Source organism: Labrus bergylta, chromosome 15 (assembly GCF_963930695.1).
Source record: "Labrus bergylta chromosome 15, fLabBer1.1, whole genome shotgun sequence".
NCBI classification, from domain to species: Eukaryota; Metazoa; Chordata; class Actinopteri; order Labriformes; family Labridae; genus Labrus; species Labrus bergylta.
Window position 1 is genome coordinate 15,740,567 of NC_089209.1, and position 20,576 is coordinate 15,761,142.

The following is a 20,576-nucleotide window of genomic DNA, read 5'->3' on the forward strand; positions in this document are numbered from 1 at the left end:
AATCAGAGAGCCAACAAAGGGTCAATAGCGCTACTTACTGTATATGACACACCCCGTGAGTGACACTTCTAACTGAACCACAACTCATCCTCTAGAGCTGCCTGTGACTCACAGCACACTTCAAAGAGTGCTGCAGGTGTAACAGCTAAAAGTTAACAATCAGCGACACCTCTGTGGCGTTAACAGTCCGTATTTGAGGCCACAGCATTAACGTGGACCAGGATGAGGTGCTGCAAATGGATGGACATTCATTTCAAATCAGCGTTGCCTGTTGCAAATACCTTTTTACATGCAGGGGACACACAGACTCTGCATGTACAGTGGTCAGACCTCTGACTCGTGATGGTCAAGTCGAAGTTTATTTATATGGTATACTTAAAACAATCTCAGTTGACCAAAGTAATGTCCAGGCTTGAACACAATGAACAAATATGAATCAAGCGCTGGTGATATCTAACAGAGATATTCTTTGAAATACATGCTACCTCATGTTCATTGAAAATGTTGCATTTAGTGTTTCTAGCTGCATTGTGATTTTTCTCTGGTTGAGGTTTCCACACAAACTATAAAGCTAAGGAAAATGATTGAAAGGGAAATTTCAGTCACATCCACATTTAGCTTCAGCCCTACTGTGTGTGTGTGTGTGTGTGTGTGGGACAATACCATTGACTCATCACTGGCACACCAATGTACCCCGCATGTCATGCTGACATTCATGCTAACGATTTCTCACATCTCAGTCATTATGATCTGTGTGTTCCTCTGAAGTTTGTCCATCTGGCCGTCGTCTGATATCAGGACGTCAAACTGAGACGACAAACTCTGACGCATGTCCCCCTCCTCGCTCCCTCTTCCACCTTCACGCTTGCTGTCTGTAGTTTACTTTTCATTTCAAGAGGAAATGTCAGGTGTTTAGCAAATTTCACACAATTCAGATGTAATATTTCAAACTATCACTCAATAAAACACACAGAATATTTGTAATTCTCCAGCCGAACTAATTATCTTTGAGGAGTGTCTGCACTTTTAAAATTAGGGACTGCGAACTCTGAAAGGAATTGTTGTTTTTGTATGTGATAGTTTCTTGACTTCAATTACAATATCCAAATCTAAGATCTAATACTTTAAAATCCAGATTTTAAGTATTCATGTAACTCTCTAACAGTCTGATCAGCCCTGTTATAAACATTAACTGCTGGCACTGTAGATGCACATATTGGTTTGATTCATGGGTAAAAAAAAAACGGGGTGTTGGCACTGTGAAATTACTTCAAAGCAAACAACACAAATCCAAGAGGCACTGATAACACAACATAAATCAAAGTGAGGCTGATCTCTGCTTCTTTCAAACACAGAAAGATGTCAGATCCCTGTAATGAAGAAAAATAGAGTCTGTCACAAACACTTTTGTCTTGTGACCCCAAAGTAATGGACCTGAGTGTGTAAAGTAATGTATTAAATTGCCACTCTTCACTGGACGATACATAAAGGCCTCGCACTGTGAATTGCTATTGACCATAAATAGCAGAGGGCTTCTTGACGGGCACACATTTCCTCAAGTCCTGACTTTGGAAATTTAGAGAAGGAGAGTGAATGAAAATTAGGAGAGAAGGTGAAGAGGAGCATGGGACAGATTGTCAAGGCGGGTACTTTGCAGAACAACATGAAGAAGACTTGATTATAGGCTGAGCAGAGGGAGAGGGAAAGATGAATTAGATGGAGATGAAGCAGTCAAAGCGCAGGCGGAGGGAGGACCAGAGACGGGGGGGAAAAAAAAAGAAGAAGCTGAAAGCAACAGAGAGGGAGATTAAGAGGTCTTCATTTACATCACAGTAAGCACAGAGAGCACCATCATTACCCTTATCAAATACCGACAAGTTATTCAGATTCAGTTTGCTCAGTGAGAAGTATACATAAAAAGAGGCAAGGAAAAGTATGTCACTATAGCATAAACTTCTCTTACTCTTTGATTTCTATCGTAACCACGTCTGCTTGATGTTTTGTGACCTTGATTTAAACCTGTGCTGCGTTTTTCTTTTTGTGTGTGTTGGCCTGTCAGAACATTAGATCTCAACTTTTAACTGATTCATCTTTCTCCTCAGTCAGTTTAATCATATTTGAATCCTTTGATTTCACACTTTAGTCTCATTTTAATTCATAAATGATGAAGACATGTGTGGGACTATTTTTTTTTTGATGTTTAAAGGTTAAGTGGTTAGAGGTTTTGCTTTTCTTTCACATGTCATAGTATTCATTTGAATATTGTCCAGTGTGTGAATCATGCTTGAGACAAGAAGCTAAAACGTTTAATTAAGTTAACCCTGTAATATCGATTCATTCAGAAAAATCTGGAAGCAGATTCGATTGGTTGACACCCTTCACCCTTCTGTCTTCAAACACCAAAGCTACAGATTTTGTCTTGTTGATTTTTTGATTGCTTTCTGTCTCATGTACCGCAGATGAAAGTAGTTCTTTTGACATTTATTTTCAAAAACGGGTAACAATCGTTTTGTGGGGGGCAGCAGGAGCTCAGAATGTAGGGAATTGGGTTGGGAACCAGAGGGTCCCTGGTTCAAGTCCCAGTGTGGACCATGTTTGGGAATTGGTCTGGTAGCGTCTGGAGCGGTGCCAGTTCACTTCCTGAGCACTGCTGAGGTACCCTTGAGCACGCACCCCCGACTCCCCAATGTCTCAATGACAGAGTGTAAAATTGAATTTCCCCTCGCTAGATCAACAAAGTATTCTTCTTCTTCTCGACGAGGGGTCCAGTATAAGGAATTAATGGACGACATGGAGGCCTGAACTGTCGTACATGCAGCTCCCTTACTTAATTGTCCTCGTTGTCATGGCTTTTTCCATTGTTGCTTAGTAACACAGAAATAATAAACTTAACTGTTCTTATTTTGAGCTATCTTGTTTTACACTCCTTGTAACAGAGCGTACATATTCTGGTTTCTTCATCCTTTGGGGCTTACTTTGTTCTGATAGAATTGCACATATAGCCACACTTGTTTCACATGTGGTCCAGTGTAATAATAGCCCTTAGGTCAGTCAACAAGCCCTGTAATGGGAGGTGATGAATTCATATCTCATACAACAGCTGGTGGATGTGGGCACGTGGGGGGGGGGGGAGTAGCTCCCCTCTGCCTCAGTAACTGGGTCAAGGTTGATGTGCCCTTGAGCGAGGTGCATGCAAACTGTGCTCGTCCTAAAAACAAGCTGTTCAGCATCTGGTTCCAGTGTGCCTCCCTCTGATTGGCCAGTGGGTAATTGATAAGGGTGTCCTTAATTAAGTGGCTGCTTCACCCTCGTTAGAAAGCAGCTGTGGTGATGTTGATCGTACGCCTTCTAACTAAATGAAGAGAAATACCGACTAGTATACATTTAGAACACATTATAAAAGATACATTCTGTGATATAATTTGTTACAATACATTCATTTCACTCTGAATCATTATAATGAAACTTCTCCAGCTGTCTAAAATGGCAGACAGGCTCAACCTTTTTAGAGCAAAACCTAAAACAACGATTCCCCTACATGAGCCTTGTTTGTTGTTGGTACTGCCAAAACAAGACCTCCGGGACAGTGAGAGGTGTACATATCATTAAAACCAGAGATCAACAAAGCTGCAGGTTTCTAAGCAGAAGGCTGAGGGATTAAAGACCCCTTTTGTCTCTCTGTAAAACTTCTAGCCACAGTTTGGATGGCAAAACAAACTAAACAAGGCGCACAGTGTTGGTGTCTGTTCATGTGTGTGCGTGCATGCATGCCTGCGTGTGTGTTGGAGAACAGACTGGGGATGAGTGTATGGAGGGATAAGTGAGCACCAGACTGAACAGGAGAGAATATGTGACAATTACACTTTGGTCTGAACTAACAGGAGTAGTGCTGGTAAAGATGAAAAACAAAGAAAAAAGACAGAGGTTGAGGATAAGGGTCGATGATATGTGGTGCCTTCAACTGTAACAGCAATTTATGTAAACTGGTGGCAGACATGTTGCATAACTCGCAAACAGACGAGTAATTAAGAGCCAATTGTGGAGTTTTTTTTTTTTTTAAACAGCCCACCACACAACATAATCAGCCATAATCAACATCCTCATCAACTGATTTCTTCTGTTTATGAAGCTCTGATTGGCTCTAATTAATAGTCATCATCGCTGGTGATCAGTATTTGAAATCAACTGATTTGTACTGCTGAAAGGTTAAAGCTTTGTAAACATGTGAAGAGCCTCAACTCATGTCTTGTTTCTTTATCAGTGTTTACTAACAATACAAGCAAAGAAGTAATACGCTGGAAAGGATTTTATGCTCTATCCAGATGTCTTAAATGGGTCTCAACATCTATTAAATCTCTCACGTCAGTAAGCGTTCCATATGGAAGTAGCTCCTGACAGGCAGAGTCTCGCTCCCTGTGATCATAGCAGCTGAACTTACACTTACATCACTCTTGCATTATTTGACCCTTCCAGTCAGAAGAGACAAGGAAAAAGCCGTTTCAGCAATTTCGCTACTCGCGGTCAGAGCAGCAACATAAATCCTCAGGCTTTTGTCACACCGGAAGGTTTTGCTTGTGAACCACACGGTCGTAGATTAATGCAAGAGAGAGAGAGAGAGAGAGAGAGAGATACTTCTTTGCTGAGTAGAAACATGGGCTTGAAGCCAGAATATCAAAAAGATAACAGTCTAGATACAGAGAGAGCAGATATGTTGGTAAAGATAGCAGGGTCAGTGAGTTCTGGTTGAAAAAAAAACCCAACGTATTCTCAATCATGATTCATCAGGAAAGAGAAAGTAGTCGTGAGTTTATTCCAAGTCAAGGTTTGTTCTCAGCAGTTTGTTCTTCATTTTGCATAATGTGACAGTTTGCAGAAAGCCTTCAGTGTAAGTAAATCTTAAAAAATCTTCACAGGGATTTAGCTGAATATTATGTTTAAAAAAAGCTAAAGCGCTGGGTAATGTAGTCAACACACATTTGGTATAGTAGTGACTAGCCATACAAAAACGACCTTTCAGGAGCAGCCACTGCAGACTGCTGTTTACAAAGTCCTGTTTGATGGGATCTAAAATAAACTACATTAGCAGCTGGACATTCATTTTTTATATTGCAGTGAAAGCAGAGAATGAAAATGAGCATATCTCAAAAACAAAAGAATGTTCATAGTTATGTAGTGTTAAGAAACATTTTGTTCATGTATCTACTCTGGGAATAAACTTTTTTTTATATCAAGCAATTTGATGAAAAGTTGCTATATTTGGAGATTGTATGATTTTAGTGGAGCGATGACGGATGACGGAGTCAGAAAGCTTCTTTTAGGGCATGTACAGTAAGTGTCATTCCCCCAATGACATGTGACGCAATAAAGGTCAGAGGCGAGCTCAGGGCGCCCGCTTTGATGACTTTAGCTTCTGCACATAGGGTGTGCAACATAATGCTATTCTATTTTGGTGCCCAACAGATACATAGGCAGACATCACCCTTTTGCTTGAGTTGCAAGGATTGTAAAGATATATGAAGCATTTGAAAACATTCCATGATGTAACATCCTTTTGAGTAAAAAAAGAAATCCCCATTGAAGGAACTTGTGCACCATACCTGTTGCAGAGGCAGTCAGTGGCCCCATGGTATTATTATTTTTTATCAAGCTTTGGATATACACACGTTACCTGTAACTTACATCAATCATTTTGGTTATGTGCTTTTCATGTGATTTATTTTTTATCACAACAAAATAAACTACTGCAAGCCTTTTCCCCCCATCTGACAAGTGTGTCAAAGCGCATATATACATCCATGCTAACTCCAGAACTCCAGAACTATTCACTACGAACATGTACAGCATATAAACTTTACAAGGATGTAGAAATAATCCAATTTGCAGTTTTCTTACCCTGGACAGATCTCCAACCTCCAGGTAGAAACAGATGATGAAAACATTCCAGGTCATCCACACCACCAGCCAGGCCGCGTACTGCAGAAAGAACAGGGAGAGGAGAGAGGAAAGTGGTGAAGCAGACGAGAGCTGACAGGCTTTGTTGGAGAAATTAAAGAAGCATGTTCATGTGTTGCATTTGGAGCGAGTCAGATGGAGAGGAAGAGCGCGGGGAGGCTTCACTTTTGATGTTGTTGAGATGCAGGGACATAAAAACAACGGAAGAGAGAGCAACCAATCACCTGGATCAAACCAGACAGGGAGAGAAAATAGATAGCAGGACTGCGTGCGTGTGTGCGTGTGTGTGTGTGTGTGTGTGTGTGTGGTGCTTGTGTGCATGTGATGATCTTTTAGAGGGATGGGAGGGGGTTTAAATGATGTGTGTGAGAGCTGCTCTTAAGCCTGCAGCGGCAACTTCTTTAAGTTTTGTGAGAGTAAATTATTTTATCAACTGAGAGAATAATTTCTGTTTGGCAAGTTATTCCAACTCCCATTCCACACCACTGTTCTAACTTCTTTATTCATAATTGATTATTTATTTGACGTCTCACTTCAATCTGCAACTGATCCATCAGGAGGCATTTCTATAAATAATTAATGAACACTGGGTCATCATTTTTAATATATACTGTAAACTCACACAGCTATGCACATTTCCAGGGCCCTCTTTAAGCTTACAGTGGATCATTCACAAACATATTTTTCATATTGCTCTGGAAACAAAGGGGAGTTAAAGACCTTTCTATTAGGGTCTGATGGTTTTTCGGGCCGATACCGGAATTTATATTTGGGAGGAAAAAAACAGATACAGACAAATTTGCCGATATCTTTCTTACCTCCATGTTTGATCTGTATCGATCGATAGATTAAGATTAAGATACACACATTTATTGCCTTGATCCCTCATAAGGATTTGAACACTTACAGATATACAGTATAATGTAGACAAGCTAGTCGCTCAACTGAAAAGTAACTGTAACTTCAATCTAACAAAAAATAGTCATAGCAGTACATTTTTTTGTCACGATAGCCGAGAATAGGCTAATGACAATCTGAGGATGTTCAAAACGTCTGTTTCCAATGATTGTGTGTGTCAGATACCTACCCCAGTGACGTATCGCGGCCTGAACTGAATAGTACCAAACAGGCCCAGGATGACGACGATAATGTGGATGAAGTTGGTGAGGATGGGAGCCCACTGGTAACCCAGGAAATCTATCACCTGACGCTCCAACACGCTGACCTGAGAGAAGAAGAAATAAAGACAAAGTCAGATTAAAACAAACAAACAAACAACGGTAAGTAGTTTTCACTACATCACTAATCACACTTGGTGGGTGTGTCAGCAAGACAACTTCTTACAAACACTCATAGGAAGCAGGTGTAATAAAGCAGTACAAAAGTGATATCTTAGGGCGCACTCACACTAGGTCCAGATGCCCCATACCGTGCTGAAGCACTATTGACCCCAGTCCCCCGCTGGACAGCACTCACACTGCTCCAGGCCTAACCAGACCTGAGCATAGTAACCTCTGTGACCACTATTTCACAGCTTCAGGACATTTTAAGGCGGAGTGTTTCCTTTCATGTTACTCAGTGCACAAGTTGACATAGTGTTGATTCAATATGTCTCTTGCTTATATTTGATGAATCATCATTACGTTTTGCTTTTACAAGAAATAAATGACTCATTGTTCTCACATGCACACTAGTGTAACTGATCGTAAATAATAAAGACAGCTTTGTTCTAACGTAAGTCCTTTACAGTAATAGAGATAAATATAACAGGTTTACAATCAGATAGATAGAAGTTAGGATTCGTCAACATCCAAACATCCTGAGTGTTATTTTCACCTTTTCTGTCCGTGTAGGATTTTTTTGTAAAAGTTGACTCAAATCTCCCCAAGGTCTGTGGGCGTAACCAGGATCTATCTACAATTATCACTTTCATATTTATTAAGTAAACTGTAATCAGGCGGTGTGTGTGTGTGTGTGTGTGTGTGTGTGTGTGTGTGTGTGTGTGTGTGTGCGTGTGTGTGTGTATCAGAGAGTGCTGAAGGTTTATTGTCATTCTGTTGCTGGAGCTTCATGCTGAGACAGTTAATGAAGTCAGCACAGCAGACGATATGGCACTGCTAAATATATATTGACACACCCACCCACACACACACACACACACACACACACACACACACAAAGAGAGACCTGAGGTGGAAGAGAAAGCAGGAGACAAATGAAGTGGCATATTAGGAAATAAAGAAAGAGAGAACAAAAACAACAGAAAGGAAGGCTTAAAAATGAAATATAGAATGAGAGAACAGGACAGTAGACAGAAATAGAAAGTAGAAAGAAGAAAAGAAAGGACCGCCACTACATATTGAACACCACGATTTATTTTCTGTTTGTCTCTCTTTCCACACACACACGCACGCACGCACGCCCGCACGCACGCACGCACGCACGCACACACACACACACACACACTTCTGGATGGCTGAGCTTATATGGCCCTAATGTGAGCCCATATGGCAGGCCACAGCCTATCACAGCCAAATAGCAGGTGTACACACACATACACACACACACACACACACACTGACACAAACATAAACACACACTTTATAACACACACATAAGCTGTAACCTTGTATAAACCGCATCTATCAGACATTAGGTTAAACTATGAGAGTCTTTATTGGATGTGAGAGTTACACAAAGAGGAAGGTTGTATGAGTGAGTGTGTGGAGTGTGCACTCATCCGTGTGTGTGTGTGTGTGTGTGTGTGTGTGTGTGTGTGTGTGTCCCTATGTCAGGGAAGGTCTGCTGTTTGCTTTTGACAGCACCTGCTGTTATTGGACACACAGGGCTCAGCTGGCACCACAGTGTGTGAATGGTGTGTGAGTGTGTGTGTGTGTGTGTGTGTGTGTGTGTGTGTGTGTGTGTGTGTGTGTGTGTGTGTGTGTGTGTGTGTGTGTGTGTGTGTGTGACAGACATTGTTTCTTTGTGTCTGACCCTTTTTGTGCTGGACAGGCTCCATCTTTGTGTTTCTTTTTATATTGGCTTGATTTGATTCTGTAAAAGTGTGTTCTCTCATTGACAATTATATAGTGCTACAATTGTGCCTCTCCTGAAAACACACACACACACACACACACACACACACACACACACACACACACACACACACACACACACAGACACACATACGGAGGACATTATAAGAAGTCAGAGGCCTCCGAGCCTATTACGGAGGCCCCTGGGGGCCCCTCTTTCATCTCCAATAATATAAACAGTCTTCACTCCAGCTGGGACGCACAGGCTCCCAAAAAACTCACACAAAACACAAGTGGTGGCGAGAAAATTTGATAGCAGGGATACAGATCTTGCTTTTACACTAAAGGCAACATCCATTTTGATTTCCCTTGGTTATTAGAACACACATCCTTAACACATAGTCCAAAAAGATTTGCTCTAACCTGGGTTAATACAGAAGCCTATGAAGGGCAAATTGAGAACAAGAGCATCTGTTCACTTTAGATGTAAAATTCTCATCACTTGGCTCAGCTGCAAAACATTAACTTGAGCTGCTTCAGTTCATCATTCTTTATTATAGAGTCACTGCCAGACAGAGCATTCACATAGACCCCACTGCTTTAATCCCAGCATCCTTTGCATGTGTCAAATCCCAGAAGCTTCATATAAGGTGTGAAGTCACTCTGCACTCTTTCAGCAGCTGGGGGGGGGGGGAAGAGATTGAGCGCTGTAGACAACTACAGTCCCTATAGCAGCAGCTATGTTAGCAGGTGTGGCAGGTTTGTGATGATGTGCAGCTGATGAAAGCCTCGGCGCTGTACAGGTGGAGCTTCAAGCTGGCTAGCCACGTCCTCTGGGAGGTGCTGCGACAAGCTTTGATGCTGCCGACTGAGATGTTCATTTCAGTTCTGCTGCTGCCTAAAGCGCAGAGCAGGAACTTTTTCAAATTCAGCTTGTTTATAAAAAAAAAGGTATATGTTGTGCCCATGTGAATGGATTCTGCAGTCAAAATGATTTTGAGATCAAAGTTATGACTGAAGAGTTAAAGTTTTCATAGCTGTTGTGGTTCTGCAGTCGCCGTTTGTCACTGTTTTGTAAGCATGGACTGAAGCGTGTGCTCATGTTTACACGAGTTCCCAAATGTGTTGTTAGCTGTGCACCTATCATTTGCATGTTTCCTTTCCCTTCTGTATCAGTCCCTTGCCCATACAACATGGACACATTGCTGTAGGTTGAAGCAGTCACCCTGGCCTTTACAACAGCTGAGCAACTTGCAGGTTCATTTTCTTTTTTTACATGAATGCCTGTCTGATAAAGGCTGTAGAATTAGTTAATCCTTGATTTTTATGTTTTTCAACACAAAAAGGCACGAAAGTAGAGGAAACAGTTCTTGCAGGAAAGCTTCTAAAAACACTTTTTTTTTTTTACCAACCGGGCAGCTCAGACTCTGCTCAGAGGAGGGCTGTGACTGTCAAAGGAGAGGCTGTAAATTCTCCAACACCCGACACTATTACTGATAAACACTGCTAAATGTAGCTCCCCTAAAGCTCAGTTAAAAACATAATAAACTGATTTTCTTTCCAACAAATTCTTCACATTAAAAAGTCCCCAGGTAGTATTTGGTTAAAAGCCTTTATTATGAAAGACCAATATCAGCATAAGTGTTTTAAGCAGTAGCAACTAAACACAGCAGATGTCTAAAAAGACAAACAGGAACTTAAAACAGAATCGCACCACAAACCACAAAGATTCATTTAGCTAAGCTGTGATGTAAAGACAACTTTACACATAGTGACTTGTGAAAACACATTATCTGATCTCACACATGAGTAGAGCATCACATCACTGGCTTGTTTGAGGGGGAGCGGGGGTCACAGCGTGTGAACTTGTTCATGTGCGATCACATGAAACACACACTTTTTAGCAGTAACCGATATGGCTGTGATGGCTCTCCTAATTTAGGCTCATATCATTTCAAACAATATTGTGAAAACCGCTGTGCTCTGTGGCGCTCATTTACAACAGGAAGAAAATGTTCCTGTCAACGAGTTCAGGACTGTGTGAGACTGATGTGCAGTCTGTTCAGTACACGGGGCATCAGGTTCACTTAAAAATACTGATTATTTGTGAAAGCCTATGATATGTGATGAACTTTATAATGTTGTTACATGAACACATTGTTACATATCCCTAGCTAATGCCGGCCAGTCACCATGACACCTGTCCTGATCTCATCACACCACAACCTGACCTGTCCCTGGTCTCTTTGAAACGGACTATCTTTTGCATTTATTTTCTTCCTTTCCATTGACAAAACCAGCTTTTTATACATAACCTTAATCAGTGGGACCCCCCACCCCCCATTTAATCTACCATCCAGTTGTCTATTTTTAACACTAGAGAAAATACAAATGTACCAAAGTTACTACAGGAGCCACTGTAGTATATTAATCTATACATTTTGTTTCGTTATTTCGGCCTCCAACCTGCAAGGTGCTCGCTTAAAGTAAACCAACTGTCAATGTACACAATATCAATGATCTGCAATGCAAGCCATGCCCATAGGATTGGCTTTGAATTAGCTGAATGATTAAGTTACTAAAAAATTACATTTTTGCAAGAAATAGAAGACACTCAGAGAATGACTGTCTTGCTTTGTTTCAATTTCAGACAGGTAGCTAGCAGGAAGATGTGATACTTGTTAACTATAAATGACACGTAGCAGGTGGACCACGATGTCAAAATGTGAAGCCTTATATATTAAAAGTGAACAAAATGCTCGAGGATTCAGGGCAGTTAAGCAGCTCTCCCGATCAACATTACAGTTTGAGTAATTATCTATACATTTGTCTCAAACCAAACCAGATGATGTTTTTTTTTTTTACCAGTGGCTGTAGCCCACGCTTAATGATGCCTTTTTATAGACATTAATTAAAGCTAAATAATCATCAGAAGAGTGGATTACATTATGACAGACATTATCATGCGACACAAAAAATCATATCATATCATATATCATTCTTTAAACACCTTTCTGTGTGTGTTTGTGTGTCACTGGGCATGCAGACATGTAGCTGAAAAGATTGAAAAAGACACCGAAATGCTCAGGGAATCGACTGGCAGCGGCCCAGAGATGAGGGTGATGAAAGGGACAGCAGAGAGCGAGCCGAGGAGAGAGTCTTCAGTGAGTTTGAGAAAGATTTTTGTCTATTTGATAATAGATGATGGAATGATATCAAGGGATCATTATTGCCCCAGACAGGGAAACAGCTGCACTGCATGACCATTATGACACACTGCAGAGGGATGAAAGTGTCTTTTATCTCAAAGAGAAGAAGAAGATGTTGAGGGAGCGATAGAGACAGGCTAGGACATCTGATGAGAGGAGCTGAGAAGATGGAGGGGTGATAAAGATCTGACAGTAAAGCAGAAGAGATGAGTGAGAGTAAGAGGGTGTGAGAATGAAAATGTATCATCTGCCCAGGGTTGAATGTACAGATTTTTGGACTGAGAGGGCCTTACTCAGGCACTGACTTACCCACACACACACCTACAAGTAGAATGTATTTCCCATTTCTGTCAGTTAATCACATCTTCTTTAACTTGTAACTTTTAGGTTTACTCGTTAAAGTCACATGTCTTTTTAAATTACAATTATGAAACAAAAGAAATGCAACTTATACATCTTTTGTAACTGATTTTTAAAGAATGAAGAACGCTATATCCAGAAGTCACACTTTCAAACAAAGTTTTGAAAAAAAAAAGTGCAAGATTGAAATGCCACATATTGTTGAAGCTGCTTTCTGCAACCCAGCCCGATAAACCCAGTTACATACACATACATTCAATCCTGAAAATGTCCTAACGTTGTTCAGCCGAGATGGATGTGTGAAAGCAAATGTCCAAATCTGTTCACTCTCACTTGCAGACATTTTTACTGCCATTCCTCATGAAATCCGGTTAAGCCGATAGGTCAACGCAGCAGGTGTAATAGTCTGAAACATTCACCTCGAGCAAGTGGGTGGAGTGATGACATCATTCCCGTTCAGCGAAGTTTCTCTGCCTTACACTCTTGGGTGCTCACCTCAGATGTCTGTATATTGTTTTAAACTGCTGTGTTGGCGTTGCAGGAATATCCCTTAACATGTTTTAACGCTGTAAGTCAGACACCCTCAGGGACGGCTTCTCCTCCTCCTAATTTGAAGGACATCAAGTTATGAGAGCACATCCAACATCCCAATCTCTCCCCGAGTGGACCATGTGTAAACGTTAGTCCTGAAAATATTATCACCTGAATGTCATGAAACTGTAAAGACGATGTGTGAAGCAGTTTAAGTTAGTACGAAACTAAGCACCATCCCTGAGGTAGCTGATAATAGTTTAGGACTACGGTGTGGCACCTATGGGTGGCCAATTAGATTTCAGTAGAGGGTGCATGTCACCCACAGCAGCTCTATGGAAACACCCCTGCCCCTTCCTCTTATTCGTTCCTTTACTAATCCTCTAATTTCCTCCCTTACTTTTTCTTCTTCCTCATAACCAAGCACTCTCCCTCCTCTTTTCTCCTCTCCTGCATATTTAATAGCATTCATCTATTTCCAGATCTGATGTGTCATAAAACAACAAATTACCCCCATTTGCCCCCTCCCTCTATCCCCTCCATTACTCAACCATCTCCCCCCTCCCATCTCTTCTTTCCTTCTTCCCCATCCTCTCCATCTCCACCTACTGTCTGCTATTCATGCTGCATTTTCTCCTCCAGCACTCCTTCCTTCCCTCCTCCGCTCCCTGCATCCTCCACTCCGCTGGCATGTTATCTCTCTCTCTCTCTCTCTCTCTCTCTCTCTCTCTCGCCTCTCCTCCCCCTCCCTCCTCAATCTCATCCTCCTCTCCCTTGCTCCCTTGGCGCTTTGGCTGATTTTTTTTCCCGCTTGGTTCTGTGACCTTTAAAAAACTGCTGATCAAATTCTGCTGCTCATCCCATTATAGACGACAGAGAGGGAGGGAAAAGGGGGGAGGGATGTGAGGTCAGACGGGAGTAGGGTGAGGAATGGAGTGAGAAGAAGCCGGAGAAAGACAGGAGGAGAAACAGGAACGGTGGTACAGAGAGCAGCAGGGGTTGAGTGAAGGGAAAAACAGGCAGAGGAAGTGTGAAAATGTCCAACAAACATTTTGTGAGTCAGCGAAGGAGCATCACGACTTAGTAGCAACAGATCAGAAAACACATTGAAGTAAATATGGCCTTTTTTCAAAACCATAACTTTTTTTTTTCAGTCCCTGTATTCATTGTAAACTTTACTCTCCTAGTAAAACTCAGAAGCAAATCTTGGTTTACTGTTAACTTAATTAAGGCCGCCTGCTTGCACAGTATCCCACTGTGTGCAGCAAAAAGCAATCTCCTATTGATTCGGTTCGCACGACGATCAATTCATCTCCATTGGAGGCTATTAGGGACCATTTGTGGCTACTTAGGGCTCAGAGAGAGAGAGAGAGAGAGCAAAGACTGCAGGGAAGATGGTGCGGAGCTAAAGTGAGAGAGGGGAAATCACAAGAGGATATAAGGGAAAAGGAAAAGGGTAGGAGTGGGTGCAACAGGTTTAAAATACATGAGCGATAAATATGGAGAGAAAAAACAATATCCGTGAAAATCTGTCCATTTAATACTCAATTTCCCCTCTCATTGTCATCACAACTACTCAGTCATATCTGTAAAAGTCACTCAGCTATAGATAGACTGCACAACTCAACTGAGAGTCACCACTTAAATTTGTAGTACACGACGGCCTTAGGCTGATACACTCTCTCTGGTCATAAACCTATAAAAGTGCTTTCATGGGAGCAGGCCTCGGTTACATACCTCTGATTCATACAGCTGATATGCTGGGCTTGCATGAGTTAGCTAATCTCTTCATAGTAGTATTAAGCTCCCTCTTAACCCTGAGGTGCGCTTCTAAAATGTCCAGATCGTACGGACTTTCCAGAGTGCTGTAGGAGATTATTAAGATACCTCAGGAGATACGGCTTTATTTTTCGTTCCTTGATCGCATTTCATCATGTGGCTGTGCAGCTTTACATGCTGAAGTCGGGGTTAAAAATCACAACAGGGGGTCGAAAAATATCAGTGCCTGAAAGAATTGTCCTATGATAACACTAATGTTTTAGGCTTGGACAAAAAATCAAAAGATGCGAAACAAACAACAACAAAAAGTGAAAAATCCTGGTTTGAACTGCTTTAAAAATGTATCCACAGTGGTTTGAGACTAATAAGAGGAATATTTCCAACAAGTTCAATACCACTCTTGAAGCATCAGCCAGCAGCCTGTTAGCTCAACAGCTAAATTGAATCCTTGCTATTAGCTACATTTAAATGCAGGCTACAGGACAGGTGTAAGATTTGAATTGTTCTTCTCATCTAACTCTCCACCTGATAGAGGATTCCCTAAAGAAGCAGTAGTAAAGAAGCCCCTTATCAGAGGACATTTGAGAACTACTGGTGATATAAAGTTGAAGTAGATGTCCAACTTTGTTCTGATGTTGATTGAGAGTGTGATTAAGATCTGTGTTACATGAAACCCCAAGAAGTTCTGGCCAAAAGCTTTGCAGCAGATGTTTAGACAACCAAAAAAGAAAAGTTAGTTTCCCCGGCCTGACAAATCAGGGCCAAATTTAGCGATATTCCTCAATGAGAACAAATCAATCACTTTACATGCAGGTCAGAATACAACACCTGCATTGCCAAAAGTCAACATCTAAAGAGCTTCTAAAACAATGAGACCATCATGGGGTCTTTAAGGGTGCAATCACTGTGGTTGATTTCCTTTGGGCTCTATCATGGCAGAAAAATATCTACTGTTGGATTTAGCTTTGAATATGTATCTACAAGATCAACTACATGTTGACAATATACAGTATTGTCTTTCTCAATATAGAAGAACAAATGTTTACCATCAACTTAGGCAGTGATGACATCTCCTGGTTGTCTGAGACTGGACATGCGCTGATCCTACTGAGTACACCATATAGACTACACAAAAGGGACAGGAACATTGGATTTTGAGTTGCAATTAATTCTTACCAAGCCAAAAATAAAACACACAAAAGCTGAACTGATTAGCTCAAGAAGTCATAGCCACAAGGTCATTAACATGTTATTCAGAAAACTTTGGGTCATTCAAAATGTCTTGAAAGTAGGAAAAAATGTAAAAAAAAAAAATGTAAAAAAAGCACCTCTGGACATCGGAAGACATTCAAGAACAAAGACTTCAGGCAGCTTTTGCATTTGGCACTTGCCCAAACAAACTTAAGTAGTTTTGTATATGCACCATAGTTTGGATAAACCTGAGCTCTGTGTGCATGTATCCAAAACAATACTAGGAAATTCAATCTTGCCGGATTTAATTTTGTTTAGATGTCTTGTTCTGATTAGTGATGTGCACATTCAATTGACTAAATGGTTCAACATCACCATCACTAGTTGGCATCAGAATTATTAGTCAATGACAATTAATTACAACTTTGGCCATCGATGACGGACAAATGTTATGCTAAAACTGTAATACAGCCGCCTGGCACTAACCGGGGCTATAGCCATAGACTGGCTGTAACTCCTCTACAGCCCGGATGTAAACGAGCACAGTGAACAGATAGCATCTCTTGAACTAGTGTGGCAGTATTTTAAACTAGAAAAGGGAGATACGGCTGTATGTGGGCTGTGTCAGGTTTAATTGGCATGTTGACCGGAGCCATGTGTAATCACATTTAGCAAATGTATGTTGATGTTCAGCTGCAGGGGGGGCTTAAGGCTGGCAGGGTTAGCACTGCTAGCATTTGCTACATTCTGCAAACCACATTTTGTACCAACTGACAATTTTGAATACATTTTGACAGTTTTGAGTGTTTTCTAACTTTTAGACTAGTCGGGTTAAACTGAATTTGACTCTCCATTTAAGCAATCAAATGCAGGGTATAGGACACATTATAGTCTTCTTGCTGGGTTTCTTTTAACGTTGTTGTTTAATCTAGCAGCCAAGAAAGATTATTATTCATATTTCATAATTTTAATGAGCAGCCATTTACTCATATAAAAAAATGGATGAACAAATCAGATTCAGATAACACTTGTCCCAAACCATATTGTTTCACACCCTATATTATACACGTTTGATTTATGTTTTGCCTTCCTGCTAGCATGTCATTCTGTCAGTTTTCACATATCTAGTTGTCACGGCTGTCGTCAGATGGAAAAACAGAGCATGTGAACAGTGTTACCCAGTTAGCAACACCATTTAAGTACACTGGTGTGTCAACGACTGTGGTGGATTGAGATGGCATTGTGTTAATGAAAGCTTTGCTGTAGAGGAACAGTCGTAGGCTGTCATTATGGTCACTCATCTTTTGACTAATACTCTAGACAGGCTACTTAAAACTGTGATGGGCATCTCCTGGCTCACAGGCAAATCCAGTTTCTCGCCTAATTTACAATAATATACCCCAGCACCTGAACAAATTCTAACAGCAATTTATGACACATTGATGTCAGACTTGTTTAAATGGAATATCGTTGCAAAGACAGACGGTTGGACTGTAGCTTATTCCTGGTAGCTAACCAAATGTGCAAAATACAGAATGACCTTTCTTTTTGTTACTCTTCTGTTTCTGTTTCTCTTCTTCTAGTACCTTTCATGGCTTTTACTCTTAGCTTGAAATGTCACTGACAAAGTGATTCAATGCTGGAATATGTCCAGGGTCCACTCAAAAGTATCAAAGCACAATGGTGGCACATGTTGAGAAGTTGTTTCCGCCTGACATTGGGGATGAAGATGATTCCAGGTACAACCTGATTTTGGCAAATAACTAGATTGGTAGCACAGTGTTCGGACCATTGACTTAAAAGATAACGTTGCGAGATGTTTAAATCTCCATTGGATTATCCTACTGTCGGCTGAAAACACGTGTTCCTATTATTTTGTGGAACCTTGTAAGAAAGCCATTAAAGAAAATGGTCTGTTTAACACCATTGGATTTAAAGGTAATCAAGATGTCTGTATCTTTGTCTAATAACACAGAAGGGTAAGACTTGCTTCAGAGTTACGCTCCAATCGAATTTAAACACAGTGGGTGCCATTTTTGTGACATTGCCATTAATAATGAATCATTCTACTAAATTCTGTTCCCTCAGATTTTGTCCATCACAGCCTCTTCCCTCTGTCCTTCTCTCCTGTCACAAGCCCCACGGATCCATTTTCACAACTCTCTGTGAATTAAATAGAGTGATTAATATTCCGATGAAACATTTCTTTATGTAAACGTGGCATTTAAATGTCAGAAACACCGACTAATCAGTTTGGTATTTCTACTGATCTTCCCCCTCTGTGTCTGGCTGTCCACCCCTCTAACTCTATTTCAGCCATTATTTTTTTTGGTTTCCTGTCAGCTACAATCCGCTCTTTCTTTACCATAAAACAATAAAAACATTAAAAATGTATTTTTTTCTGGAATAACCTTAATTCTAGATTATTTCATTCTGTATTTGGTTCTTTCTTTAAGTGGCCAAACTACCATGGATATATTTAATGAATGAAAATTGAAGCTCATGATGATTACCAAAATTAAGACTTCAAATTAAATTACTGTACCCCACATGATATTGGTTATTTACCATTACCAATTTAGGCCACACTCGCATTAGGCAATCCATAGTGTGCTCAAGCATGTTTGAGCCCCAAAGTCCAGTTCATTTGACTCTTGTGAGTGCACAGTATACACTTCCTTAGCCCTGGCACGGTTGGAAGATTTGGGCTTAGACAACCTAAAGTGTCTTAAGCACACGCACAGAAGCCCAAAGTGGTCATGGCATATAATCCATCACCGTATTGCATAATCGAGAAATCCATAAAAAAAGGGCTGTATCTGACTGAAATGACTCAAAACTAAGAGACACAAAGCCTACAATGGTTTATTCACCCAATTAAATTAGTTGGAGCTTATTAAAGAAGTTCCCTTTGTCAAACTCCAAGGCACAATTGATGGCATGTCCCCATCCCAAAACACAGACAGAGAGAGAGTTATTTATAGCCGTGGAATCTGAATGGTACACAGACAACAATTCATCCTGATACATGCAAGTCTACACAAATCTCAAATCATACAGTGAAGCACACACTCACAACAAAAGCCAGACAACATGGACGCTCATGCACAGAGCTGGAGGACATTCTCTCTCTGCAGACTATCAATCACATATCATTACAACAAGAAAGTGTGTGTTTTATGTGTTTGTGTGTGTGTGTGTCAGCCCTGGGCTGATGGTGAGCTAAATCTGTCATTAGCAATAATTGGCGGTTGCAGCAGAAGCTCTTTACAGTAATTTACCACGATTGACCAACTGATTATGATTAATGTAATACACAGTATTGGAAGAAATGCACCTGTCGTTCTTTTTCCGTCTCTTCCTCTGTTCTTTTTCTTTGTCTCCCTCGACAGGTCACCCTCTCTCTGATATTCTGTCTCCATTTGTTAATGAAACTTTTGCAGTAACAAATGAAATGTCTTTGATGGAAAGCTTGTCCATCTGTTTGTATGCCTGCCTTTGAAAGCCTTCTCTTTCTCTATCAGCCTGACAGTCTGTCTTTTTTTGTCTGATCCAGCCAGACCAAAGAACATTGCTGACATTATCAGAGGAAGGCAGAGAGAGTGAAATGCTTGGATTTGTCTCGATATGTTTTATCTGCTCTGTTGCTTTGATGTAAACTGGACCAATTCTGGCAAACAGGCACACGAGAGGAGCAGACAGCAGATGGATAAAAACTTGTGGTACAGCTATCAATCTGATTATATAACTCAGTCATGAAAGGGGAGTTTCAAAATAAAGTTCTGATACTTTTTCAGAACTCCATGATCTCTTTTTTGTGCTTCTGGGGTCAAATTATGCCATGCTCCATGGTTGTACATTGAAGAATTTGAAGAGAGCTTTATAGCTGCAGATATTTAAAACAGAGGACAAGAGTTAGGCAATTTGTACAGATGTTTTTTTGTTCTCTTTCTTTTCCTCTCAGCCGCAGCTTTCTCTGATTATCATAAATCCTGAAAGTATAACTGCTATAAGATGCAGGGCCCTATCGTACGCCTGTCGCAAAGTGTCCTGGAGCATAGCGCAGGTGTCTTTTCCATGTACCACTTCACACAGTTGTCATTTTTAGGCACAGCACTCACATTGTTTAAATAGCTAATGTATTTGCACCCCTGTTGGCGCCGGGGATGTAAAACGAGGTGTGGTCAGGCGCAAAGCTGGTACATTTCCGGCTGTATGTTCCTGCTTTTTAAAGCTTATAAGAGCAAAGTTAAATAAGCCGGTCAGAGTTCGGTCTATTTTAGAACTAAGATCTGGCATGTAAATTGGACAAAGTGCCAGCCGGCACGCACTTCAGCAAAGTCCACAAAGTGCAGTTTCTGTGCAGCTGTGTAGCACATTCTAGTACTATCTGAGATGTGCCGCCCTACTCCGCTGGTCACTTGATGTCTCTAATGGAGGAGTCCTTTTGAATCAAACCAGCACTTCACAAGATTTATTCACTTTTAGTACACCACTGTTTTCTTCAAATGCATGATTT

The 20,576-nt window shown here is 40.9% G+C and overlaps 1 protein-coding gene across 2 annotated transcripts in view; it reads right to left on the reverse strand.

Annotated features, from left to right (window-relative positions):
• nkain2 (sodium/potassium transporting ATPase interacting 2) overlaps window positions 1-20,576 on the reverse strand; it is a 78,683-nt gene that overhangs the window by 30,993 nt on the left and 27,114 nt on the right. For both annotated transcript variants that reach the window (XM_020642044.3, XM_029278938.2), the window contains exons 2-3: window positions 7,040-7,177; window positions 5,893-5,973 (exon numbers count right to left, since the gene is read on the reverse strand). In XM_020642044.3, the coding sequence (XP_020497700.1) occupies window positions 5,893-5,973; window positions 7,040-7,177 (219 nt within the window). The remainder of the gene's footprint in view (window positions 1-5,892; window positions 5,974-7,039; window positions 7,178-20,576) is intronic.